Source organism: Marmota marmota, unplaced genomic scaffold (assembly GCF_001458135.2).
Source record: "Marmota marmota marmota unplaced genomic scaffold, marMar, whole genome shotgun sequence".
NCBI classification, from domain to species: domain Eukaryota; kingdom Metazoa; phylum Chordata; class Mammalia; order Rodentia; family Sciuridae; genus Marmota; species Marmota marmota.
Window position 1 is genome coordinate 63,848,108 of NW_025999900.1, and position 27,252 is coordinate 63,875,359.

Consider the following 27,252-nt stretch of genomic DNA (forward strand, 5'->3'; position numbering starts at 1 on the left):
GGGAACAGGGAGAGGTGGTTCAGCATCGCGGTGGCGTGGCTGCCAGGGGGCTAGTGTGTGTCCCCTTTCCAGCGTGCTCCTGGTCCCAGACGGCCTGCACCCCACTGCTCACCTTGGTCTTGATCTGCTTAGCCGTGTCTGTGAGGAAGATGGAGGAGTTGGGATCGCTGGCGCTCATCTTGGTCTGCGCGCCCTGCAGGGCAGGGAAGAAGGTCGAGTGCAGCAGGGCTGGTTTGGGATAGCCGATCCGCGGGGCCACGTCCCTCGTCATCCTGAAGTAAGGGTCCTGTGAGGAGACAGGGAGCCAAGCCCAGAGCGCCTTCAAGGAGTCTGTCATTGCTTCACTAATTGCCAGAGGCAGGCTTTCCCCTCCTCCAACACCAAACCGAGCCCCTCAAAGATGGAGGGCCCCGACACGCAGAACCTGGGTGTGCCTTCTGACCTGGTCAATGGCACACGGGATGAGGCACTGGATGTCCGTCTTGTCCTGGAAGATCTGCGGGAATGAGTTGCTGAAGGAGGGAGCGGCCTGGATGGCGGGAAAGCTGATCTTCCCTGAAAGCGAGGGGAAACACTTTCACACAGAGACCACTGCTTTTCTGGCCACTTAACCCAGCTAAAGGGACAGACAAGAGTAGGTTTTGTCCCCAGTACAAAAGTAATAATTATACTAATATCTGAAAAATACAGAAAAATGGAGAGAAAGAAAACTGTTCCCAGCGTGTCCTCCATGCTTCCTGTTTCCCTCTGTGCGTAGGTGTTGGTCTTACAGACCCAGTCCTTGACCTTCTCGCTCGGTGACATCTGCACATGCCCTCATTGCTCTCTGTCTTCAATTATTGTAAATTAGGACGACTATCTTGGTATATAAAAGTTTCCAGTATTTAGTTTTGTTCCAGGGATTGAAGCCAGGGGCACTTAACCACTGAGCCACATCCCCAGACCTTTTTTATTTATTATTTTGAGACAGAGTCTCACTAAGTTAATAGGGCCTTGCTAAGTTGCTAAGGCTGGCTTTGAACTTGTGACCCTCCTGAGCTGCTGGGATTTCAGGCTGCACCACTGCGCCCAGCAGCGTTATCTTTTTCTTTCTTTCTTTTCTCTCTCTCTCTTTCTTCTAACCCTCAAAGTGGATGACTAAGGAGAGGGATAGTCTTACAGCCCAAGGCACAGCTTCATGTAGCCTAGAAGTGGCTGACTGCTATGCCAACTCTTTATGTTTCGGGGAAATCCTATACCCTGGAGCAGATAGTTAAAGAGCAGACACTTCGGCCCAGGCTTTGGTTCCACTGCTCCGTGACTTATTATTATTTTAAAAATATTTTTAGTTGTAGTTGGACACCATACTTTTATTTTACTTATTTATTTTTATGTGGTGCTGAGGATTGACCCCAGGGCCTAGCACATGCTAGGTGAGTGCTCTACCACTGAGCCACAACCCCCCACCCCATGACTTATTTTTATCTGGAGACAGGGCCAAAGTTGCTGAGGCTGGCCTACAACTTGAAATCCTCCCCAGTCTCTGGAGTCATTGAGATTACAGGGGATGCTGCCAAACCTGGCTTGCTTGGGATTCTTTTAAAAGCACCCATTCTCCTCCTCTGAGCCTTGCTCATCTCACTGGGGGAAAGGTAGTCCACAGATGGCATGGCCCTTACCAATGCAGTCACTGTCAGTGAAGCCGAAAATGCCCTTCACTTGGTTGAAGGTGACGTGCTTCTGAATCTTCACCACATTCTTGTAGAAGCCTGAGCTCATCCTGCAGAGACAGTTAGAATCAGACCTGAGCTGGGAGAGCTCCACCAGGGGCGAAGTGGACACTGATGAGGTATGGTGTGGGCCAGGCCCAGGCCCCAGACCCCATGGGGGATGGTATGTAGCCAACATGTGAATACTGGAAGGTGTGGAAAAGCCACCTGCAAGGGTACCCGCAGAAGCCAGAAGAGATATACTTTTACCTGTGGAGCTGACCAGAAGAGGGAGAGCAACATGGAGTCATGCAAACAAAGAAGCACAGCAGATTAGAGGCACAGGGGCTGGCAGGGGCTGCCTTGGGCTGTCCAAAGCCTGCCAGGCAGCAGTTCAAGGTGTGGTGGTGCTCAGTGGTGGGAGGCCTAGGAGCTTTCCTGCCAAGACTGACTGCTTCCTGCAGCTGGACAGAGCATATGGACAGGACTGATGGGCCCAGTAAGGAGGAGGGTTGGTCTCAGTGCTGGTGGGCCTCCTGGCATCTGGTCACTGCTTCCCAACCCCAAAGGGCAGGGCTGACTCCCTCCCCAGCAACAGGGTGGGACCACAGGAGCTGTTTAACGCAATTCTCTCTTCTGGACGGTACAGGGTGTGGCTATGAGGCCTAGACCTGAGGCAGCCAATCTACCACCAAAGGGAATTAGGCTAAGATCAAGCAAACACAGGGGGCAGAGCGGCTTCCTACATGGCGCCTTGTGACTGCCTTCAGTAGCTGCCTCTTCTCTGGGCCCTACATGTGTCCAGCATTGCAGTGACAGAAAGGGAACAGTGTGAAGTCTAAAGTTCACTGAACGCATGGCAGGAGATGTGCTATAGGCCAGACTCAGTATCCCCTCCAAAACTTATGCTGCAGTTTAACTGCCCTTGTGATGGAGTATGAGTTGGGACCTTTAAGAAGTGACAAGCTGGGGGCCGGCCCTCACTAGTGGGTTAAGACTGTTACGTGTGATGGACCCCTTTCCTTGTTCTGCTCGAGAGCTTGTGTGTCCTCTGCCTTCAACTATGGGGTGACAAAGGACAAAGGCCCTCCATAGATACTAGTGCCCAGTCTCTAGACTGTGAGAAATGTCTTTTTCTTATAAACAAACCAGTCTGCGGTATTCTCTCACAGTAGCAGAAAAGGGACAAAGACAGGTAAGACCTGGATACTTGCTGACACTGCCCACTGCCCTTTTGGGGTAGCAGCATCACCTCTGTTTCTCAAACAGAGACTGGCCCCCCAAATCTGTGCTTTTCTCTTCACTTCTCACAGCTTTCAAAAAGTTTAGATGCCTGGCATGAGGTGGAGAGCTCCTGGATCCTCTGGGCAGGGGGAAGGTGGCTATCTGAGTGAAGGGCCACTGGCTGCCAGGCTGGGTCAGTGGAGGCAGTGGCCCACCACCAGGGTCTGTGAGGTGAAGCAGCCAAAGGCGGGCTTCCTCTATGGCTTCCACTTAGCAGCCAGCTGGTTTTTCAGTCCCAGGGCTCCGGGCATGGTGGGATAGGAGCTGGGAAGGACTCACCAGGAGCATCCCAGCTCACAGTACAACAGCGGAGCTGACAACCTCCACCAACTGGAAAGATATGCACTTTTTCTTCCTGCTAAGACAGGAACTAGCCTGAAGGAGTGGCATCCTGGGGAGCAGCAGCAGAGCTCACACCTGCCAAAATGGGTTATCTGCATCTGGGGAGAGGGGCCATAGGCTCCCTGCACCTTGGGGTGGAGGACACTGAACCTAATCACCAGGACAAACATGGATTTCCACATGAAGTCACGCTGCACAAGAAGGTACCCTAGTGCCCACGAGGGGAGGTCCACAGCAGCCCAGGCAGGGACAGACACAGCACAGCAGCCAATGGCACACATCAAGGCCTCTCAAGGGCAAGGAGGAACACATCTGCCTGCCCTGTGAGTTGCAGCTGTGAGCCAGCCTTGCACACACAGGGTCGGGCGCTAGAAGAGGTTTTAGAAGGCGACACATTTGTTGAGGCTCACCAAGGTGCCAGGCACTCTCCTCACCACTTCACGTGCACAAATGTGCTCAGTCCTCATACACCCCGTAGTGGGCACTGCTATCCCCAGCTCTCCTCATCTCCACCCCTTCCTTGTCCTCCCAACACCTGGCTGTCACTGCGGTGACAGGGGTAGCTGTTTTGTCTCCTGATCCCTCTTTCCACACACCCTGGCCTGACATAGAGGAGATGCTCAGTAAATGATCTGCAGAATAAAGGAGAGGAGCCAAGAAAGGCAGAGACCATGCCTTGGGTGCATGAGTCACACAGCGGTGTCAGCTGGGACTTGAACCTTGGTAGAGCCGGGCAACCTCTGCTGTGTTGCCTCTTGATATCGTCATGCACTCCAACTTCACAGGAAAGTGGACCCTGGAGATTTAGGGACTTGCCAAGGGAGCCAGACCAAGTGGGGACAGAGCTGGGTCTGAAATACAAGTTTTCATACTCTGCCTCCTCAAGACCTCTGCAGGCAGGGCCACAGGACTCCTCGCCCCACAGAGGCTTCACTATGCTCCTCACACCCAACTGGAGGCCAAGTCTGACTTCGTGGTTTCGCTAGCTACTAAGGACCAGGAAGCAGCTCTGTTAAGCAAAAAAGCCGCTTTTGAGTAAAATCCACAAAAGTAAAACACTCAAGTGTTTGGAAGAAATTCTTAAATGGGGTGATGTATTGTTTGATTTTCATTTCACTCATGTAAAATTTAATTCATGTTTATAGAGAAAAAGGAAGTTCAGCCAGGAGCTGAGACCCTAGTTACCAAAGATGGCTCAGAAAACGGCTGCTACAAGTGCCACATTCAGAACGTGTTAAAGGGCTGAGGATGTGGCTCAAGCGGTAGCGCGCTCGCCTGGCATGCGTGTGGCCCGGGTTCGATCCTCAGCACCACATACAAACAAAGATGTTGTGTCTGCTGAGAACTAAAAAATAAATATTAAAATTAAAAAAAAAAAAAAAAAAAAAAGAACATGTTAAAGAGGTTGGTGATGTGTGGTCTCTTTACTGCCCTGGTCATGTGCAGGGTGCCACCTGTGAATTATTTGAGCTTATTTGAGTGTCATTTGGCCTTGAGCCAAGGAGATTTAGGGTTGGCATTGGAAACTATTTGTGGCTCCTCCCACTCAAAGGATGGCGCCACTCACATGACCTCTGAGCTCAGCTATGGAGACCACTGCCATTGGAAGCTGGACAGCTCACCTCCTACCTTAGTTGGTGAAGAACATTCTATGGAAAACCTTTGATCTTTCAAGGATCCCCTAGTGCCGCTATGCTCACATGACAGAAGAAAGGAATGAGATTTAAGAAAATACCTAACAGGTGACGTCAGAAAAAGAATTATCCCTATGCCTATGAAGCTTGCACTTGACTTCAAGTACCTACATAAAGGCAGCATTCTGGGAATTGGAACAGCTATGCTCCTGGGTGCTGGCGGTTTCTGCTGCCCCTGGGGTGTTCCCTCATGCCTGCCTTGGCCGGGCAACTTGGAGTGAGACAGCACAGGAGGGACCCCAGCAAGATGACCATCACTTTGCAGAATCAGCTCCCCAAGGAGTGCCATGTTTTTAGGACTCATGATTTTTTTTATGGTGCTGGGTATGGAATTCAGGGGTCCCTACACATGCTAGGTAAGCACTCTCTGCCATGGAGTTATACCCCAGCCCTCAGGAAATGTTTGTTGAAATAAACAGCTTTCTTCTTGTGAGGGCTGATCAAAGTCATATTTTTCTAACACATCTCTTGGAATTATTTGGGACAAAGTCCAAGTCCTCAGAAGTTCAAATCCAAGGATTTTCAGAATGACATATGTTGACCCATTAAAGGCTGATTTAAATTACTAGATTGTGAGGGAAACTGTGTAACCAGTGGGGTTTTCCTCTATGAGGAAAAAAGGACACTAAAAACAAGGAAGCTATCAGGACTTGAAGGCTGGCCATCCTGGGAGGAAAGAATGATGCAGAAGTACCTACCTGTCACAGGCTGAGGTGGCAAGGCATGGCACCACCAAGCCACACCGGGCTTTTACCTTTTGTAAATATAATTGTGAAGGCAATAGCTATGTCCCTAAAATGCTCACAATTTCTAATCCTTCAGATTACGATTTTTCAAAAGGAGAAAAAAAAAAAACACCCAAAAATCAAAACCCAAAACCATTTTCTCAGCCTTAAGCCATTTTGGATGTTTCCGGTTTCGTGTCTAATTCTACGCACAAGAGGTGGCCAGAAGCGTTCTCCTTACCCCATGTATTCAAGGTCGGAGAAGATAAAGGTCTTGTTGATGTCAAAGCCGCAGGCAATGATGTCCTTGGCATTCTCTATGGTGTAGGAGTAGGCCTGGTCCAGGCTCAGGTCCTTCCATAGGTACTTCTCGTCGTCAGACATCTGGACCACCAAGGGCACGTTGAACACATCCTGCAGCCACCTGGGAACAAGGGAGAATGCAGGTGCCTGTTGTCCTTGAGAAAGAATGTGACTTTGCTTATGAACATGTGGTTTCTGCTTATTTTCTGCCTATGAAACCACATGATCTTATGCTGCTAATTTGACTAGTCCTCATGATGAAATCTACTGCCATGTACCATGTGGACTCAGAGGGCCTCATAAGCTAGGTTCTGAGCTGCTTTTCCACACTTTATTGATAATTTACAAGGTAAGAGTTGGTGTTCTCATCTTGCAAATGGGGGATGCCCAGGCTGAGCTGTGGCTGCCTAAGGGGGCATGAGCAGGGAGCAGGCAGAGGAGTGCAGCAGGCCCAGGGAAGCTCAGCAGTATAAGGGTGCCAGGGCCTGACTTCCTGGCTGCTGGGCAAGCAGAGTCACACATCTGCAGTTCTAGAGACGGCTTGCAGGTCAGTCTGGGTTCATGGGAAAGTGAGAGAAGTCATCTGAGGAGTACTTACTTGGTGAAAATAAATGGGATGAGATGACCTACATGCATTGCCTCAGAAGAGGGGCCCCTGCCTGTGTACAGATAAAACGGCTTCTTATTTTCATAGGCATCGAGAACTTGATTCATATCTCTAATGGAAGAAAAAGAACATGATTTTTTTAAGGAAAAATATCAAAGCACCTAGTCACATTTTGGAAATGAAAAATAAAGAGACAAAACATCATTGATAATAACTAGGATGTTATTTTGGTGTCTATGATATAAAAACAACAGGGAACATATCTTTTTTTTTTTTTTTTTTAAATATTTATTTTTTAGTTATCGGTTGGATACAACATCTTTGTTTGTATGTGGTGCTGAGGATCGAACCCGGGCCGCACGCATGCCAGGCGAGCGCGCTACCGCTTGAGCCACATCCCCAGCCCATCCATGGGATTCTTGTTAGAATCACCCAGCCCAGGAAAATGACAGGGCTCCACGCAGGCCTGACTTGGGGAGGAGCAGGAGGAATGTCCCCTTGGGGTTCAGAGTGAAGTTCCCATTTAGAGATCTGAGTAGGGAGGCCTGAGCCAGCACGGGACTCAAGTGTCTTCACCTGTGAGTCATTGTGGAGCTGTCCCTTCTCCCCTGGAGATGGAGGCACACAGACAACACAGAGGACCCCCCTTGCTGGCTGTCCATCAGCACCCCTGGCAGGGCTGTTCCAGTCACGGCTGCCTGGGCCCATCTCAGAGATTCTGAACCAGCGGGGATGTGAGATTTTGTATTTTTAAAATAAAAAAATTGATTTCAAAGTTCAGCAATGTTCAAAAGATGTTAAAACCCGCCAACACTCATGTGTGAATGTTCTGGGTTTGTGGGTAGTGTCCCAAAATAAAAGAGGAATACATGCCTGTCCCAGAAGTCAGGGTATATAGCCTGGATAACAGGTTTCTAAAAGGGGCTTCTGCTGTTCCCCAGGCCAAGGGTCAACAGAGCTGGCCGGGGGAGAAAATGAGTACTCTGGGTGTTGACACCCAGGCAGCGCCTAGCACTGCAGTTTTGCAGTGCCATTGTGTCTCTTTAACCCCGACTTCACGGATGGTAGATTAGGTAGAGGCACTCTCACATCTGAGAGTGAGCAAGGTCAAGTCGCAAGCTCCCTGAGCAAAGAGCTTGCAGGATTAGTATGCTGAGGAGAAATAAAAAGTAAGTCACAAGGGCAGGGAGGACTGTGAAATATTAGGATGAAAACCTTTGTCTCATGGTCAATGAATTGATAAATCTTGAGCTGACCAAGGTGGGTTGGAAGAGAAGAGTATAATGATCAAAGCAGGAATGCAAAAAGGGACAGGAGGATCTCAAGTTCAAAGCCAGTCTCAGCAACTTAGTGAGGCACTAAGCAACTCAGTGAGACTCTGTTTCTAAATAAAATATAAAATAGGGCTGAGGATGAGGCTAAGTGGTTGAGTGGCCATGAGTTCAATTCCCAGAAGTTCGTTCTTTCTTTCTTTTTTAGTACTGGGGTACTAGTGCTTTGTGCCTCGCTAAATTGCTGAGGCTGGCTTTGAACTTGCGATCCTCCTGCCTCTGCCTCCCAAGCTGCTGGGATTACAGGTATGTGCCACTGTGCCTGGCCTCCAATTCCTGGTACTTATTTCTGACTTCACAGAAATAAGAGGATTGTGAAGGACTACTACCAACAAGGGCACAACAACAAAGTAGAGGCCTGGAGGGAAGAGACCAATTCCCAGGGATGACCGCTGACCTGGGCCAAGAAGAAATGAAATCCAGTGGATCTTCAACAAGTAAAAGACTCAACCAGTAACAGAGACTCCCCAAAAGCTGGGCCCAGAACCAGGTGGCTTCACTGGTTATTCCTATGAAAATGTTCAGTAAAGAATGAACATCAACCCTTTGCTCTCTCCCAAGCAAACTGAACAGAGACTAGTTTTCAACCCATACCAAACCCAGACCAGGATACACACACAGACACAGACATACCAGACCAAAATATCTGGGAATAAAAGTCCTTAAAAACTCACTATCTAGCAACATAAAATATTATACACTATGATCAAGTGGGAATTGTTCCAGGAATGCAAGTTTGACTCAACATACAAAAATTCGTCAACAAGAACCATTTTAATAGAATAGAGGACAAAGTCCATGTGACCATTTGACAGAAAAGAGAAAAAGCATTTGCTAACAGTCAACATCCTTTCAAATGAACACACCATAGACTAAGAATAAAAGAAAAGTTTGGGGCTAGGGTTGTGGATCAGTGGCAGAGTGTACATGTGAAGCACTGGGTTTGATCCTCAGCACCAGGTAAAAACAAATAAGCAAAATAAAGATATTGTCCATGTATAACTAAAAAAAATTAAAAAAAAAAAAAGGAAAGTTTGTAAACAAGAGGAAGAGAATTTACAGAACTCACAGCTAATATTATAAGACCCAGTCTCGATAAAAAATAAAAAGGACTGAGGATGTAGCTCAGTGATAAAGAGCTCCTGGGTTTGATCCTCAGTATGAAGAACAACAGTGAGACTGAAGGCCTTTTTCCTGCAACTGGGGATATACTTTCCTTACTGCTATTCAATGCAGTATGGAAGTTCCAGTCAGAACAATTAAATAAGGAAAAAAAAAAATATCCAAAACGGAAAGGAAAAGAGTAAAGAACTATCTTTGTTCATTGGTGACATGATCCTATAAATAGAAAACCCTATAGAATGCATACAAAAGAGAAAAATATATTAGAGAATAAACAAATTCAGAAGTTTCAAGAAAGATGATCAACATACAAAAGTCAGCTGTATATTTCTATACAGTAGCAATAATGATATAAGTAAATGCTATTTATAATAGCATAAAAACCAGATCCATAGGAATAATCTAACCAAAGGAGTATAATAGTTATACACTGAAAACTACAAAGCATCAGTGAAAGACACTAAAAAATGTAAATAACTAGAAAGACATCCCATGTCCAGGATTGGATACTTAATAGCAATCTCTATCAAAATCCCAGCTGCCTTTTTTTGCAGAAATGAAAAAATCAGATCCAAAAATTTATATGGGGCCAGGCATAGTGGAACATGTCTGTAATCCCAAAGACTGAGGAGGCTGAGGCAGGAGAATGTCAAGTTTGAGGCCAGCCTTAGCAACTCAGCAATGCCCTGTCTCAAAATGAAAATAAAGGAGGGCTGGAGTGTAGTATAGCTCAATGGTAGAGTGAGCCTAGGTTAAATCCCCAGTTAAAAAACACACACATACACACACATTTATATAAAAATGATATATGGAAACACAAGGGACCCAGAATACCAAAACAATCTTGAAAAACAAGAGCAAAGTTGGAACACTCAAATACCCTCACAGTTACAGTAATCAAGGCTTTTTGGTGCTAGCATAAGACGACGATCAGTGGAGAGCCTAGAATTAAACACTTAAATATATGTTCAGTTGGTTTTCAACACGGATGTCAAGAAAAAAATCAGCAAGAAAAGAATAGTCTTTTCAAAAAACGGTTCTGGGACAGTTAGCTATCCACATGGAAAGGAATGAAGCTGGAGCCCTGTTACACACATGCACAAAAATCTAATCAAAAAGCGCCAGAGACCTAAACGTAACAGCCAGAACTGTAAAGCTCTACAGAACACAGATGTGAGTCTTTAGGACTGTGGATTAGGCAATGGTTTCTGAAATGCTACCAAAAATGTAAGCAACCAAATAAAAAAAATAAACTGGGCTTCCTCAAAATTAAAACTTCTGTACTTCAGAGGACACTATTAGAAAAGTGCAAAGGGAGCCTACACAACAGGAGAACATATCTGCAATTCTTCTGTTGGTAAGAAATTAGTTTCCAGAATATATGTAGAGAAAAGAGTTAAAAAAAAAGGACCCTGTGAAAACAGAAGGTATATCAGTAGAGTAAATGAAGGGGGGCTCAGGAGAAAGCAAAGGGGAGGTCCTGGGAGTGCAGCTGACAAAATCATGCCCTATGCATGTGTGAACATATTACAACGAATCCCACTTTTATCCATAAATGTAATGTGCCAATTAACAAAAATAAATTATTGTAACTCAACAATAAAAAGCTGAGCACCCCTGTAATCTCAGCTACTTNAAAAAAAAAAAAAAAAAAAGAACCATCCCCGAAACCACAGTGAGATACTGCTTTATACCCACTAGGCTCGCTGTAAGACCACAACAAAAGCTTGGGAAATAAGTGCTGGTAAGGCTGTAGAAATCGGAACCTCTGTACATGGGTGGCTGGAGTGGAAGATGATCACTGCTACTGTGGAACAGTTTGTCGGTTCCTCAGAAAGATAAAGATAAACAGTTATCACCTAAGCCACCAATTCTATTCCCAGGTGCACATCCAGAACTAAAGCATGTCTACCCAAAAGCTTGTTTACATGCAAAATGTCCAGGGCAGCATAACTGATAACCAAACAATGAAAATAACCCAAATGTCCATCAACTAATGAACAGACAAAATGTGGGGTTCATCCATGTGATGGAACACTTTCTGGCATAAAAGGAATGAAGGCTGGGCAGAGTGGCACACGTCTGTAGTCTGAGCTACTGGGGAAGCTGAGGCAGGAGGATCTCAAGTTTTGGGTCAGCCCAGGCTACTTAGCAAGTCCCTGTTTAAAAAAAACCAAAACAGTGGGGAGGGCTGGGTCTGTAGTTCAGTGGCAGAGTGCTAGCATGCATGAGGCCCTGGGTTCAATTCCCACCACTGGGTGTGGGGGGCAGGCGGGGAGAATGAAGTAGAGACCGTCCTTGACGTATAATGTAAAAACGTACCCACACATCTATTCTGTTTTGCACTTTTAGTTCAATATTCAATAAATTAAAGGAGCTACTCCACACTTTATTACAAAGCAGGCTTTGTGTTAGCTGATACAAGGGTTCTGAGCTTGTTTATGTAGGCTCAGAACACTTCCAATGTTATGTTAAATAAAGTACATTTGTCAAGACACAACCCATCAAAGGCTGGAATATGCACAAAGACAGGCACAATGTGGAGAATCCCAGAAAACATGCACTGAAGTAAGAGAACAAGGAACAAAGGGTGAATGTCCTAGGACGCTGCTCACACAAAGTTCCCAGAATCTGCAAAGGCAGAGGCAGAAAGCAGACTGGCACCTGCTGGCAGCTGAGACAGGGAGGACTGGGGAGTGACTGCTCACAGGAGGAATGTTTTTTCTGGGTGATGAAATGTTCAGCAGTTAGACATTCTTGAAGGCTACACACCTTGTGAACAGGCTGAGACCTACTGATTTGCATGCTTTGAAAAGGTGAGTCTTATGACATCAGTTGAATCTCAAGTAGGGAAAATAGAGTACATTTGCTCACAAGGTGGGCTGAGCAGGGCCTGCTGTCCTCTGGAGGCTGAATGTGAAGTGCCTGGGCAGTTGCTGAGTTCTGTTGGTGACCAAGTGTGAGCAGGGCAGAACACCCTGACCACTGATCACAAATTCTGTGAACAAAGTCTGGAAGTGGGCCTATCCTAACCCCAGTAATCTGTGGGATGGGAAGGCAGAACTGCCTATTTATTGATGTTATCTGCTGGAATTTATGGTCCGAGGCAGGGACACTCTATTCCTTGAACCCTCTGTTAGTTTCTCTTTTGATAGTAGTTACAAGCAGGCTGGTACAATAGGAGGAAGAAGGCTCATAATTTCAGGAAGCCTACTGTTTATTGCAGGGACATGCTGTACTTGGACATAGGAATTTTTTGTTTACATAGCTTACAGCATGTAATCTGGCACGATCTTATCTGCAATGAACTTGACCTTCATCTTATGAGGTGTATAGTCTAGAAATGAAAACTAAGGGTCTGAGAATGAAAAGATGGATGTGACCCCATAGTGATTTACTGATAAGACAGAAGAAGGTAGATGGACCCCAGTCTCCTGACAGCTGGGTCACTTTGCCTACAATACCGGGAAGTTCCAGAGAAGAGTCACCTCATGATTTAGGGAACTAAAAGAGGAAAGGCAAGAGAGCCTGTGGCGAAAAGCCCCTGACCTGTGTGAGAAGAAGATGCCTCTGCGCAGGAAGCGGTGAGGTCTTTGGCCGGTGGCTCTCTCTATTCGGTTTATCAGCTCTTTGTCAATTTTACTGCTTCCAAATTGAACTGGAAAAAAATTGGAAAAAAGAGAGATGACTTTCTTAGGTGGGAGGAAGTTTACAGACCAGATATCACTGAAATGAAAGGGAAATACTAGTGATTCTTGCATGACCTCAATGACCCCAAACCTCTTTAGGACTCTGCTGCAGTCCTTTGGCTCGACACACAGGAAAAGACCCTCAGTATTGAAACAACAGCTGAGATCACAATGAGCTAAACAGGGAACAAATTCAGAACAAAATGCTGCTTGCCCAAGACTAGATTCTGATATTCTATTTAGCCAATTGCAATTTATGACAACTGCACAGACATGTGCACACACACATACCCCCCCCCCCCAGAGCTGATGACAAGGTACAATATTCATCTACAGCTACGACTTTCCATATTCCTTAATCCTTGAACCGAATTAATGGCTGTCCTCCTGGGAACTTTCCCTCATTGATGGTCTACACTTAAAACACGGAGAATGGCTTTGACTTAGATAAAAACATGGTAGTTGTTACTTCTTTGACAATTATTGATCTCAGAGCAAGGACCTCTCATGGAATGTGCAGAAAGACCCTAAAGGAAGGGTGTGGTAGTGGGCACATGCCACCTGTGAGAGGCATCCTTCCTAACTTCAGCTCCATAATCAACACGACTGGAGGTGACACTTCAGGAGCCTCTGACTCCATCAGCACATGAGAACAGTTTAAATGATGGCAAAGATGTCCACTTTGGTAGCCCTTTCCCAAGCACTAAACTGCTTTAAAAAAAAAAAAAAAAAAAAAAAAAAAAAAAAGAAAAAAGAAAAAAGAGAAAATCTCATAAGCTATCTACTATAGGTTATTATTTTGAAACAAGTGTTATACTGTTATTTTATTTTAAAATAGTCTTTTGGGAGTATAATGCACAAAAGATTCTAGGATCTATTTTTTATTGGTGTTGAAGCTGCACTGTACTTAAGATTAATTTTAAATTTAAAAATATCATATATTTCCAAAGAAAATAAATAAGTATGCTAAAGAAATACCTGCACTTCTGTATACTGCTGCACTATTTGCAATAGCCAAGATATGAAATCAACTTGTACATCCACAAAGAGATGAAAGGATAAAGAAAATATGGATATACACACAGTGGGTACTACTAAGCCATAAAAAGGATGAATCCTGTCATTTGTAACAACACAGATAGATGTACAAAGTAGAAGAGTGGTTACCAGAGGCTGGAGAGGGCTGGTCAATGAGGACAGAGTCACATTGGGATGGCGGGAGATGTTCAGTTTTTTGCACAGTAGGGGGACACAGTTAACCATAATGTACTATATATTTCAAAATAGCTAGAAGATTTTGATTTTGAATGTTATCTCCACAAAGAAATGATAAACGTCTGAGGTGAAAAATGATAATTATCTGATCTGATCATTACATTATATACACATATATATGGAAGATCACACTGCATCTCATAAATATGTACAACTATTACATTTCAACTAAAAATAAAAATTTAAAAATGCTTGTAAATATCATATAAATTCACAAACACTAAAGTGGATTCACTTCTAAAAAGCTGAGGCTATTCTTGGGGAAAGATAGCAGCAGGCATACCAATGAGCTTGTCATAGTCAATGCCTTTTGCACTGCTTGTCCGTACTGTCCACGGGTCCACAAAATCCTCGCTGGCTTCTGTGGCATCTGGGCCACTATTACTCTCAGGTGTTGCGTTCCTAGGGGGGCAGTCAGCTTTGTAATCCTCGCCCATGGCAGCTTTGTAGCTCATCTTCAGTGATAATAACATCTTTACTGCAGAATCAATTTCATCCTAAGAAAAGAAATGAAGACGAAAGGTAAAAATATTAACAACAGCCAGGCGCTGTGGCACACACTTGCAATCTGGGGCAGAAGGATGGTAAGTTCCTGCCCAGCCTGGAACTTATTAAGACCCTATCTCAAGGGGCTGGGGATGTGGCTCAAGCGGTAGCGCGCTCGCCTGGCATGCATGCGTCCCGGGTTCGATCCTCAGCACCACATACAAACAAAGATGTTGTGTCCGCCGATAACTAAAAAATAAATATTAAAATTCTCTCTCTCTCTTAAAAAAAAAAAAGCACACAGCTCATCAGTAACTGTTTACTGAATGAATCCTATAAGTCATGTGTTTCAACTTTTTTCTCGAGGTATGTTCTCTTCTAATATTTTTACAAGTAATTCAACTTGTTGAAGGTTGATTTCTCCCATCTGGACTTTAAACATCTCTTATTGAACGTCTTGACATTGATCTGGGGAGAGCCAAGNAACATTGCTGAACTTTGAAATCAATTTTTTTATTTTAAAAATACAAAATCTCACATCCCCGCTGGTTCAGAATCTCTGAGATGGGCCCAGGCAGCCGTGACTGGAACAGCCCTGCCAGGGGTGCTGATGGACAGCCAGCAAGGGGGGTCCTCTGTGTTGTCTGTGTGCCTCCATCTCCAGGGGAGAAGGGACAGCTCCACAATGACTCACAGGTGAAGACACTTGAGTCCCGTGCTGGCTCAGGCCTCCCTACTCAGATCTCTAAATGGGAACTTCACTCTGAACCCCAAGGGGACATTCCTCCTGCTCCTCCCCAAGTCAGGCCTGCGTGGAGCCCTGTCATTTTCCTGGGCTGGGTGATTCTAACAAGAATCCCATGGATGGGCTGGGGATGCTCAGTGATAAAGCATCCCTGGGTTCAGCCCCCAGAACAAATAAACAAAGATAAACCAATGGCTGAGTCTGCAGAGCATCTGTCATGTGGCTGGCACTTTCACATCATTACTCTGTATGGTCCACAGCAGCCCTGTGAGGTGGGCATCACTGTGACTGTCCTCCTGTCTGAGAGGTGAAGGAGCTCACCCCTGGACATGCAGGAAGCTATGGGCTCAAATGCACTTCACTCTTCTCTGTTGTCCTTATGCCGGGGACCACTGCCAAGAACATCCAGGGCAGCAGCAGTGTCAAGCACACGCTGTGGTCACTACAAAGCCTCAGACTTTTTAAGCACTCTGATGCCAGAGAACAGCGCCTGAAACAGAGCTGCTGACTTCCAGAGTCCCACTTGGGCACAGCTCACTTCCCTCACAGGTGTTCATGAAGTGTTACCAATGACATCACTAGAGAGAGGAAGAGCAACTCAGATACACGTCCTGAAGACGGATGAGGGTGACAGAGGTACTCCAGGGGGTTTTCTGGGAAACAGTTACTCCACTAGCTATTTTTTTTTTTTGTAGTTGTAGATGGACAGAATACCTTTTATTTTTTTTGTGGTGCTAAGGATCGAACCCACGAACCTAGTGCCTCACACAACTAGGCAAGCACTTTGCCACTGAGCTACAACCCTAGCCCTCCACTAGCTTTTGTAGTCTCAGCAATTATCCTGTGTTTGTATATTCATTGTTAAAAAAGCAATGTAAAATGTATCCTTGGGTACCTTGGAAATCTATTAAAGACTCTTCTCTTCTAGAAGTCCATACTGGCCACCCCAGGGGGCCTGGTATTTAAAAGAACAGTTCTAATTAAGCCAATTAGTCATGCCATGCCTAAAGCTCTAGTCCAGTAATTGGCCTAGTTGGATTAGATCACAAGCAGAGAATATTCATAGTCCAATTCGCCTGCCAAGGGAAATACCAACATTTCCACTGAGCGTTCACACAGAATGTACTATAAATTGAGCTACCAGTAGAGGACCACCATGGTGCCAACCTCGTTCAGAGAGCTCTTCCCTCAGGCACAGCACCTTGGCCACAGAGGACCATTACTCTGGGGTAATCTGTGCTTCATAACATTATTTGGAATTCATAACATTTTTTGAAACTCATCAAAATAGTCCCGTAGACACGAATCATATAAGAGAGAAGATATTTGTCCAGGTTAGGTGGGCAAGCATGTTCTACTCATTTCACTTCTGCTATGCCTAGGCTCTATGTTTGCAATAAAATAAATGTTTAGCAAGTCTAATCTATTGAATCATCTATGGGAAGACTTGCCTTGCTTTGAAGTCCACTGAAATCAATACCTTTTGTCACTGGTTGTGTTGACAGTGCATACTCTATCTGGTCTTATTCTGCTTTGCAGAAGGCTCTACAAAGGTGAAACATTTACCCCACGTCCTTGCTCAAGGACTGTCTGTAACCTGGAAGGGAACTGAATAGATATGGAGAATTGTCTGTTTTTTTATTTATTTTTTTAATATTTATTTTTTTAGGTATAGATGGACACAACACAATGCCTTTACTTTTATGTAGTGCTGAGGATCAAACCCGGGTCCCGCCTGTGCGAGGCGAGCGTTCTACCGCTAAGCCACAATCCCAGCCCTGAATTGTCTGTTTTTAATCTAACATGGACCAGGACACTGAAACAGAATGTAAACACTGCTGTTCTGAAGAGATGCAAAACGATATACCATCCTACTTTATTTTTTAGGTCAGGCACAGGCAGAGCCATCAGGGGTGGCAGGAATTAGGGTGGAGGTGAGGGAGGGAGGGTGGCTTCTAGGTGCTACTCTGCTGGCTCTTAATTTGGGTGCTGGTGACACAGGTGTGGTCATTTTGTGACAATTCAGTAAGCTACCTGTTTAAGATGGCCATACTTTTCTGTAGGAATGGCTTATCACCCCTTATGAGCCAAAGTAATTTCTTTAGCCCTTTGAAACTGTACACACCCCCTGCCACTGTCTCCCCTCAAAGCCCCCAGGTTCTGACTCATCTGTTTCTTAGGACATTCCTGCCTTAGTGAGTTGTTGCTGATACAGGTTTTATGGCAAAGAACCTGAAGCACCACAGTCCTTGAGTACTGTCACTCTCAATGTGGCTTGAAAAGTTCGCTAGAAGTGAATTTTTAAGACACCAGGTGCTTCTATTATAAACACATTTCAAGGTCTGATACAAACTGACTTCTGAATTTTTCATGGTTTTATTTGTTTCATGGTGTAGCCTCTGATTTTGCTAGTGTGTGTCCATGGACTGCAGGAAAAAAAAAAAAAAACACTTTGGAAGAAAATCAGCAGGGAGGAATATAAGAAGTGTGATGTTTAGATTGGTGGTGGGCGTGAGGGCACAGCTGAAAGAATTGTAAATATTTGTCTGGCAGCAGGAAATGGAGACAGGCTGGGGTACAGCTAGTCCTCCATATCTGTGGGTTCTGTATCCTCAGATTCAACCAAACTTGCACTGAAAATAATAAAAAAAAAAGAAAAAATCTGTACTTATACTAAACATGGACAGACTTTTTTTCCTTGTTATTATCTCCTAAATACTGTAACAACTATCTATATAGAATTTACATTGTATTAATTAACCTAGAGATGACTGAAAGTAACGGGAAGATGTATGTAGGTTATATGCAAACACTATGTGATCTTGTAAAATGGACTTAGGCATGTGTGGATTTTGGTATTTTTTTGGGGGGTCCTGGGACCCCTCAACAAACTCACTTTTGATGCCTTTTCAGCTTTGAGGGTCCTCACAAGCTCGCCTTGAGCAGCTATGCTATTGAACAGGTCTAGTGGAGAGGCACAGGGCTCCCTGTTGGGCACGTCTGCCATCTTCTAGGATTGGGGTTCAGAGCTGGCCAGGGGGGTCAGAGGACTCCAGCAGTGGAGACAACACTGTGGAGAGAAGAGATGGAGGTGGGGAAGGAGATTCATAGAGTGCAATTGATTTTCCTTTCCTGTATCATCTTCTTTCAGAAAAAAAGGTGTGAGTTATTAACAAAGCAAATGGATAACATAAATAAAAATGTAAACACAAATTTGGGGCCAGAAAAATGAGGATAAGAGGAAGAATAAACAATAAAGCAAAGGACTTGAAGACCAAGTTGCCTTAGAACAAGGAGGGGCTTGCATTTCCTCTGGGAACATCCACCAATGTGCTTTAGAAAACCCAAGTTCACTAGAGCTAAAAACTGCTTTGTTCTTTATCTTAATTGCATGGGTAAAGAATTCTCAGGCCTTTGCCACCACACCCAACAAATTGCCTCTGAGCAAATGGCTTCCACTGCTGTCCAGGTGCTGTGTTCTCAGACACAGGGGCCTTATCTGATCTGAGTACTATATATAGCTTGACTATTCCACATGCTGCCTTACTTAACTGCAAACCTCTGAAGAAGGTGCTTCTAAAATTTATTTATTTATTTATTTAGTGGCACTAATGATTAAACCGAGGGGTTCTTGCCACATCCCCAGACTTTTTTTACTTTTTTAAACTTTGAGACCGGGCCTTGCCAAGTTGTTCAGGTTGGCCTCAAACATCTTGCCTCTACATCCTCAGTAACTAGAATTATAGGCGTAGCCACCACACTCTGCTACCTGTGCCTTCTCTTAATTATTATTTTCTATTAACCTTGAAAAACCCAAGCCCTTTCTTGGGTTAGTCACTTGCCCTGTCTCAGTGTCAGTTTCCTCATCTATAAAATGGCACTGCCAGGAACCTTTTCACCACCTCAAGAGCTGTTATAAGGACAAAATAAGAATTAAAGAAAGATCAGTAGAGGAGAGGGAGGGGAGCAAGGGGAACGAGAAGGGGGAAGTGCTGGGGATTGAATTAAGGCAAATTATATTTCATGCTTTTGTGATTATTTAAAAATGTATCCAAATGATATAAATAAAAAGAATTAAATATTTGTTTATAAGGTGTGTAGATTTTATCTAAGCCAGTAAGTCAGTGAAACTGTAATACAGAAAGGGGGAAGAGATAGCAGCCAGTGTCTTTTCCCCTTGCTGGGAACCACCTTGATTTCCAGGAAGGAAAGTTAGGTGAGACAATTGACTCAGATAACAAAGTTTAGGAGGCCCGTGACAAGAGATGGAATATGGAAGAAACTTTCATTTACTGCAGAGAGCAGGATAAACTCAGGTTCTCACTGGCTATCAGTAAGCTGACCAAATTACTCAGTCTTGAGCTCTTTCAGGGGGTCTTTGCCAGTATCAAACAACAATGAAAATAACAAAACCACAAATGACACTGCACATTATCCAGAATTCTTCTACTCTCAAAGGTGGGTGTGAGTGTGCAAGCTCTCTACTAGCAGACAGGCTTGGAACAGTCAGAAAAACTCTTTTGAGGTTCCGACACCAGGGGGTGAGCCAGATCTGATGCCAAAGCCATGGTGACTATGGGCTCTCAGAACTGCAGCTGCTCCCCATATAGAATGTCTTACTCTCCTCTCCCTGGTCACTGCTCAGTATCTTTCCAATTTAAACCTCAGTTTTTGGCAGGCTTTCCTGACCCTTGTGTTTCTATGACCAAGTGGGTCACTCCACCCTCTGAGACCCCTGAGCATTCCCTTCAGAGATTCATCAAACATGTACACTGCAGTTTAGCTCTTCATGCCTTCTTCAGTAGACAGGGCTGGGATGTGGCTCAAGCCATAGCGCGCTCACCTGGCATGTGCAGGGCGCTGGGTTCGATCCTCAGCACCACATACAAATAAAATAAAGATGAAAACTAGTCCACTGAAAACTAAAAAATAAATATTATAAAAGAATTCTCTCTTAAAAAAAAAAAAGCACACAGCTCATCAGTAACTGTTTACTGAATGAATCCTATAAGTCATGTGTTTCAACTTTTTTCTCGAGGTATGTTCTCTTCTAATATTTTTACAAGTAATTCAACTTGTTGAAGGTTGATTTCTCCCATCTGGACTTTAAACATCTCTTATTGAACGTCTTGACATTGATCTGGGGAGAGCCAAGCAGGTCCCCTGGAGTCATCTCTGGGTCTATTGTCTCTAGTTTGATTTCCACACCTACTAACTAATGTCTGTCTACCATCCTCACTGTTCTCTACATTTTCCTTTGGCTAACTACATCCTTCCAAAAATGTGGTACCCTGCATGAATAGCAACAAGCAGTGGAGTAATGTTCTGAAGTCTTTAAGTAAGACCCAAATCAAATATAGATCAAAAGTACCTTTAACAATTCCTAGCTCGCCAATTCTCCTGGAACCCCCGGGGAGAACTCCCAAGTAGTGGGTACCTGAGGCATCAGGATTGCCCTATTCCCGGAGCCTCCCTATTCCCGCCCTATTCCTGGAGGATCTGCCCTAATCCTGGAGCAGGGTCACCTTTCAACCATTCCCTCTAGCAAAATGCCAGGCGTTATTCCACTAAACTGTGGCTCTCAACATGTGGGAGTCACCCACACTACTTAAATCCTCTCCCAAAGAAGTTATAAATTATGTAACTTCTTTATTTTTTGGTAGTAGGGATTGAACCCAGGGTGCGTAACCACTAAGCCACATCTCCACCCCTTTTAAAATATTTTTATTTAGAGACAGGGTTTCACTAAGTTGCTTAGAGCCTCACTAAATTGCTGAGGCTGGCTCTGAACTCGCAATTCTCCTGCCTCAGCCTCCTGAGCTGACAGGATTCCAGGTGTGCACCCAGCATGATGCAACTTCTTGAGTGAGCCTTCTAGAAATGATCAAAGATGAGAACAGAACTACCATCTTCCTCATTTCATGCATTCATCCATTTGTCGTATTATTGTTTAAGCAGCTTCCTCCCCCACTCACCTACTCAACACCTTTCTTTATTTCTTTGTTAGCTAACTTTTATAATTAAGTTTAATTTCAGAGGGTATCAGCTTACTGTTCATGAACCTCTGAAATTACATCAAAGTTCCCATGCACTGGGATGAGATTTTAGGCAGGGTATCCAGGCTTCACTATTTTTTCAAAGGGGTCTGAGATGCTGAAAAGTTAAGGATCATTGCCTTACATGTTTACCACATAAGCTGCAAATACAGAGTTGAGTTTTTGTTAAGGAAAGCCTACTTATTTCATCTATTTAACTAACACTATAATCTGGAAGAAGGAGGTGCTGAAGTTACAACCATGAAGTAAACTGTTATCCCCTCTAAACAAAAATACTGGGAGTGTAAAAAGCAAAGCAGCCTTTCCATAGCAGATCTTCAGAGAGAAAACACCTAATTCCCCTTTTCAAGAACTTCATCTTATGCTCATTTTGTTCTGGATGGGCATAACAGGAACATAAAGAATGTGGACACAATACTGGGATAAGAAACAGAAATAATAATGCCCTGGGCTGTACTGAAATCATCACAGATAAAAATATACTAATTCTTTGGTGTGGGGAAGGATAGCATTAAGGCAGCCAATTCTGAAGCAGCTGGGAAGAACAGGTAACCCAGAAAAGTTTCTGGATGCCTGGAATACCACAGAGGAGGGATGATGGCTTCAGAGTGTGGGTATTAATGGTTTTGGACTGGCAAGTTCCCAGAGGACAAGAAACGGCTTCCTCAGGGTAAGTAGTTCTTTACACCCCAAACTCTGGATTAAGTTCCATTAACACAAAAATGAAAGATTATTTTTTCTCCTCCAAATAATAAAATGAACATCGTCTTAAAAGGAAAGAAGATATACCAGGTATTAGGTACTTTGGACATCAAAAGAATGCTAATATGCTCAGATGCTGTTTAAGGAGGCCATGCCAGGAAAACATATGGCAGCCAACAAGAAGGTGCTGAAGGCAAGCTGTGAATCCAAGCAGCAACTGTTCATCCACCATCTTTATTCTCTGTGGAAGCAGGGAACCTCCTGAACTTTGGGTCAGTGGGATGAAATCAAAAGCACAATGCCCTAATCCCGAGAGACACAATCTCTTATCCTCTAAACTGAGGTTTCCTGTACTTTGGTACAAGGCTGGTTAAAACACTAAGAAAAACAAACCCCCAACCTAGCAAAGATGTTCATACATACCCAGGCTGTGGGACAAACTGCAGAGGTGGCCACCGGTCACACCAAGCAGTCCAGCAGCGGAGAATGCCCTGCTGAGACACACAGAGAGGGTCTTTAATACTCTTCAATCTTTTCTTTCAGTTTCCTTTTTAGAATAGGTACTTTTCGATCCTGTTTGGTCACCCCACCCCTTGAGCTATGTACACTTAGGAGTTTCTTATAAACCACCCATTTTCTCAGAAACACTTTAGCCTCTTGACCAACCTCCTTGATGAGCCTGTCCAATGAGGGGCGGGCTGGCTGCTGGTGTGTGTGATGGCGGGGCGGGGAACTGAGACAGATGAAACCCTTCAGAGAGCCGAGAGTCCTATATACCTTTACTCATTGCATCAGCCACCTCCCGCCGGGGCTGGCAGCCACATCACTTCCCCACCCTCTTCCTGTTCCCCACCCTAGGCATCTGTAAATTCCCTGAGGCTATTATGCACTGAGGCGGTGCAGTGGGAAGTCCTGAGTGCGGAGGTCGGGAGAGTGCCGGGTTTCACTCCCTGCTCGGGCATCTCCTGGCTGTGAAACCTGGGGCAAGTCACGTTACTTCCCTGCTCCTCCCTCAGTGTCCACGTCTGTGAAATGGGCACAAAGGAACCTCCAGACCCTACCGTGCAGGGGACAAAGGCGACACGACAGGCACTAAAGGACGAGGGACCTTCTGGGACAGGGCGGGAGGGAGACCATGAGGGTCGGCTGCGCACACGGGTATAGGGTGGGGTGATCGCGGCCGCCCCCGCGCCCTTCGAAGCGCAGGCCGGGCTTCGAGGAAGGTGACCCGGCGCGCAGGCTGCCTCAGAGGGCAGGTCCCCGGGTGCCCCCCGCGTCCTACGGCTCCAACACCCCGATCTCCCCGCCCTTACTCACCCGGCCCAGCCGGGTCAGTCAGCGCAACCGGCTCAACCACGGGTGCTTTCCTGAGCGTCCGTGGAAACGCAGTCCGGCCGGAATAACTTCCGGACCCGGTGCACCGTCATTGGCTGCTCCTTCGGGGGGGCGTGGCGGATCCCGCCTCCGATTGGCTGGCGGCCCCGGCGTCGCGGCGGAACGCGGCTGGGCGGCGCGGTGCAGGCCGGACTGCCTCGGGGAATATCCAGCGCTTCCGGTGCGTGTGGTGAGCGGCGGGCCCCGGGAGGGAGGTTTCTGGGACTGGGCCGCGCTCGGAGCGCTCCCCATCCCACTGCGCGGGTCTTTCATAGTCGTTCGCCTTCCTTTCATTTCCTGTTCCTTCCGAAAGGGCTGTGCTCGGTACTCCCGTTAACCCTTAGGAGTCACAGCGCGGCTTAACTCCTATTCATCCTTCAAAACCCGTCTTTGGTGGTGTGTTGTTCGTGGTTTGGTCGGCCTGTGGCTGCGGGACGGGACCCGTGTTTTCTGTTTAACATATGCCCACACCAGACCCAAAGCAGAGCTTGACAGAGTAGGTCGTCAGGAAATGTCTGTTGAATTGAAAACATCCTATTTCGTTTGCTCCCTTTTGCCCTCTCTCATCAGATTGCCTTCCGCAGATATTTCTAATCTCTTGAAACAGTGGATAGAACCCACAGAAGGTCCTGTCCGCACGAGAAAGGGCCTCTTTTCTCTTGGGCTGGCGCCTTTTGTTCCATCTGGTTGTCTTCCTCTTGATTGAATCATTCATCGTTTTTCTTCCCCTTTTCTTTCATCTTAGAAACAAAAGGCAGCAGACACTTCCTGAGTCGACTGTTGTTCCCACCCTCCGTTTTGGTCTGTTCTCCTTGAATTGTCCCTGACTCTCACCCCTGGAGTTGGTTGATTCTGTTGCTTCAGCTGGCTCATCACCTCTGCTCTCCTGCCTCCTTGAGGACGATACCCAGATGGCTTCTAAGGCCTTCTTCAGCCTCCCTAAGAAACTGCAGTACCCCCAGTTCCTTTTTGTAATTTTCTCCTTTTAATGTCTCAATACCTGCTTCCTGTGGCTAACTCGACTTGGGGTGTCTTTCCCCACTGGCTTGTGAGTGTGGTGAGCACCGAATATCCTTTACTGTTTTGCTTAGTGCTGGTTTCCAAGCACCCAGTGTTTGTTGAGTGGTGAGTGGAATGTGGAGGGAGCAGAGAGTCTCAGGAGCCCTGCTGTCTATGGGTATTCATCCCAGCCTTTCTGCCTTGCCTTATTTGGGAGTGAAGCTGATGGGCCTCCCTGCTCCCTGATCTTCCTCCTTAGGCCTGTCCTGTGAGCTGACCACTGTGGGTGGGGCAGGTGGGAAATCATCCTTCAGGCTGAGCACAAGCTCCCTGGTGGTGGGAGCGTGGTGGATTCTCTTTGGCCTTAAGGACCTGTGATGGGTGGCTCTTGGGTGCAGTGGAGGAGGCTGGCCTTGGGACCTGGTCAGATGTTTTACAGATCACATCACTTGTAGAGCATGGTTCCTTGAGTTTAGAAATAGTCTTTCATATTATGTTCAATTCAGTTTGAGAAGGGCTGGCCAGTTTAGAAGCTCTGGGTGTGGATGTTGTTACTTGCCTGAGGCTGTGGGTGGGGAAGGCTGGCTTGAGACATGAATATGACCTGACCTGGCAGTGGAGCCTTCTGGCTAATGGGGCCATTTGGGGGAAAGGTGTCCAGGGGGAGAGGTGGGTGACAGGCTGTCTGGAATGAGGTAGCAAAGGCCTTGGAGGGAGCCTCTTGCTGGCCTTACTCCACATGTGGAGAGCCACAGGATTCCCCTCAACCCCACTGTGCTGAGGATTGACCCAGGACCTTGTATATGCTAGGCAAGTGCCATACCATAAGCCACATCTACAGCCCTGTCACAGGTTGGTTGGTTTTTAAATTTTTTTTTTTTTGGCAGGGGAACCAGGGATTAAACCGGGGTATTTAACCACCCCTAGTCCTTTTTAATGTTTTATTTTGATAAAGAGTCTTGCTAAGTCACTTAGGGCCTTGCTAAGTTGTTGAGGCTGGTTTTGAACTTTTAGTCCTCCAGCCGCAGCCTCCCAGTCTCCTGCATATGGTGAGTGGCGCAGGGATTTACAGGTGTGGGCTCTGGTGCCAGGCTCCACAGGGTGTACTGAAGTATAGTCCTTATCTGTCTTGAATTTTGAAAATGGTTACCTGAGCTCTCAGAGCTGCTAGATCATGCCCTCTGCTGGCCGAGTTGTGACTATTATTCTTGTTTTCTTCCTGCTTTTGCTTCTTGCCAGTAACAGAGTTAATATAATGGACTCCAAACCAAAGCACTTCTTTCTGGGAACTAGTTGGTAATAATTTATTATGTATGATGGTTCAGAATTTCAGGAACAATTACTTATTTATTTGATTGATGGATTGATTTTTTTTTTCTATACTGGGGATTGAACCTAGTGGCACTTTACTACAGAGCTATATTTCCAGTCCTGTTTATTTTTTTTATTTTGAGACAGGGCCCCACTCTGTTTCCCAGGTTGGCCTCAAACTTGTGATCCTCCTGCCTCAGCCTCCTTGTAGCATGAGCCACCAACTTGGCAGGAAGGAATTTTTTTTTTTTTGGATGGTGCTGGGATTGAACCCAGGGCTTTGTGAATGCTAGGCAAGCACTCTTCCAACTGAGCTATATCCCCAGCCCCAGGAAGAATTAAAATTTTTTTAAAAAAAATGTTGATGAACCTTTATTTTATTCATTTATTTATATGTGGTGCAGAGAATTGAACCCAGTGCCTCACACGTGGTAGGGAAGTGCTCTACCACTGAACCACACAGCCCAGCCCGGAATTGTTTTTTAAATATATATTTTTTAAAATTGTAGATGGACCCAATGCCTTATGTCATTTATTTTTATGTGGTGCTGAAGATTGAACCCAGTGCCTCTCATATGCTAGGCAAGTGCTTCACCACTGAGCTACAGCTGCAACCCAATAATTTTTTTTTTTTTTTAAAGAGGAAATCCTCTGCTGTGTGACTCTGTGCATTTGGCATGAAATGGGTAGATTTGGGTTATTCCTTCAGAACTTCTCCCACCACTATTGGGTAGACTGACTCCTTAGGACCTTAGCCTCGTGTTGTGGAGTTATGACTGGCTTCTCGCTGGGCAGAGGAAAAACAGGGAAGAGCTTCTGCCTGTGGGGGAGGACGAGGATGGTGGTGTGGCTTTCCACCTGGGGATTCTGGGCCTCCTTCCACTTCAGTGTTTCAGACCTTGCCTCATTCCTGTTGGTGAGTATTTTTCTCATTTGTTGCTAATGAACAGTGCTGAGACATTTTCAGAAGTGTGCCACCATGGATGTGAACATTTAGAAAATGTAGGCTGGTGTTTGGGCTAGAGTTCTAAAGTGGGCTGGGTCATTGAGGTGGAAACCATGTGTTATATTCATGCCGTCCACACTGACCCCACAGTCATCCTCTCAAGTCTCTCAGACATGTGTTTCCATTGGTCAGGCCTTTTTTTTTTTTTTAATATTTACTTTTTAGTTATAAGTGGACACAATGTCTTTATTTTGCTTTATATGATGCTGAGGATCAACCCAGTGCCTCAGGCATGCTAGGCGAGTGCTCTGCCTCTGAGCCACAACCTGAGCCTTGGTCAGGCCTTATATGTAAAAGTTTTCATTTTCTTCATGTAGGCCTTGCATTCTTTTGGTGGGTTTATTTCCAGAGATTCTAATTCTTATTTACTTATTTATTTGATTGATGGATTGATTTTTTTTTTCTATACTGGGGATTGAACCTAGTGGCACTTTACTACAGAGCTATATTTCCAGTCCTGTTTATTTTTTTTATTTTGAGACAGGGCCCCACTCTGTTTCCCAGGTTGGCCTC

At 45.4% G+C, this 27,252-nt stretch overlaps 2 protein-coding genes across 12 annotated transcripts in view; one reads left to right on the forward strand and one right to left on the reverse strand.

Moving 5' to 3' along the window:
* The window catches only part of Wars1 (tryptophanyl-tRNA synthetase 1), a 30,000-nt gene extending 6,503 nt beyond the window's left edge, over positions 1–23,497 (reverse strand). The window contains exons 1-10 of one of the 7 annotated variants that reach the window (XM_015495655.2): positions 23,367–23,497; positions 22,473–22,540; positions 18,188–18,361; positions 14,344–14,557; positions 12,646–12,754; positions 6,635–6,754; positions 5,975–6,157; positions 1,659–1,759; positions 443–555; positions 113–286 (exon numbers count right to left, since the gene is read on the reverse strand). In XM_015495655.2, the coding sequence (XP_015351141.1) occupies positions 113–286; positions 443–555; positions 1,659–1,759; positions 5,975–6,157; positions 6,635–6,754; positions 12,646–12,754; positions 14,344–14,557; positions 18,188–18,298 (1,125 nt within the window). In that variant the 5' untranslated portion in view covers positions 18,299–18,361; positions 22,473–22,540; positions 23,367–23,497. Of the gene's footprint in view, positions 1–112; positions 287–442; positions 556–1,658; positions 1,760–5,974; positions 6,158–6,634; positions 6,755–12,645; positions 12,755–14,343; positions 14,558–18,187; positions 18,362–22,472; positions 22,544–22,715; positions 22,802–23,366 lie in introns of those variants that run through there. The other 6 variants (XM_048799337.1, XM_015495646.2, XM_048799335.1 and 3 more) reach the window with 6 other exon arrangements.
* Wdr25 (WD repeat domain 25) overlaps positions 23,479–27,252 on the forward strand; it is a 134,495-nt gene continuing 130,721 nt past the window's right edge. For 2 of the 5 annotated variants that reach the window (XM_048799328.1, XM_048799333.1), the window contains exon 1: positions 23,482–23,604. The gene's annotated coding sequence lies outside the window, so the exon portion shown is untranslated. The other 3 variants (XM_048799332.1, XM_048799330.1, XM_048799329.1) reach the window with 3 other exon arrangements.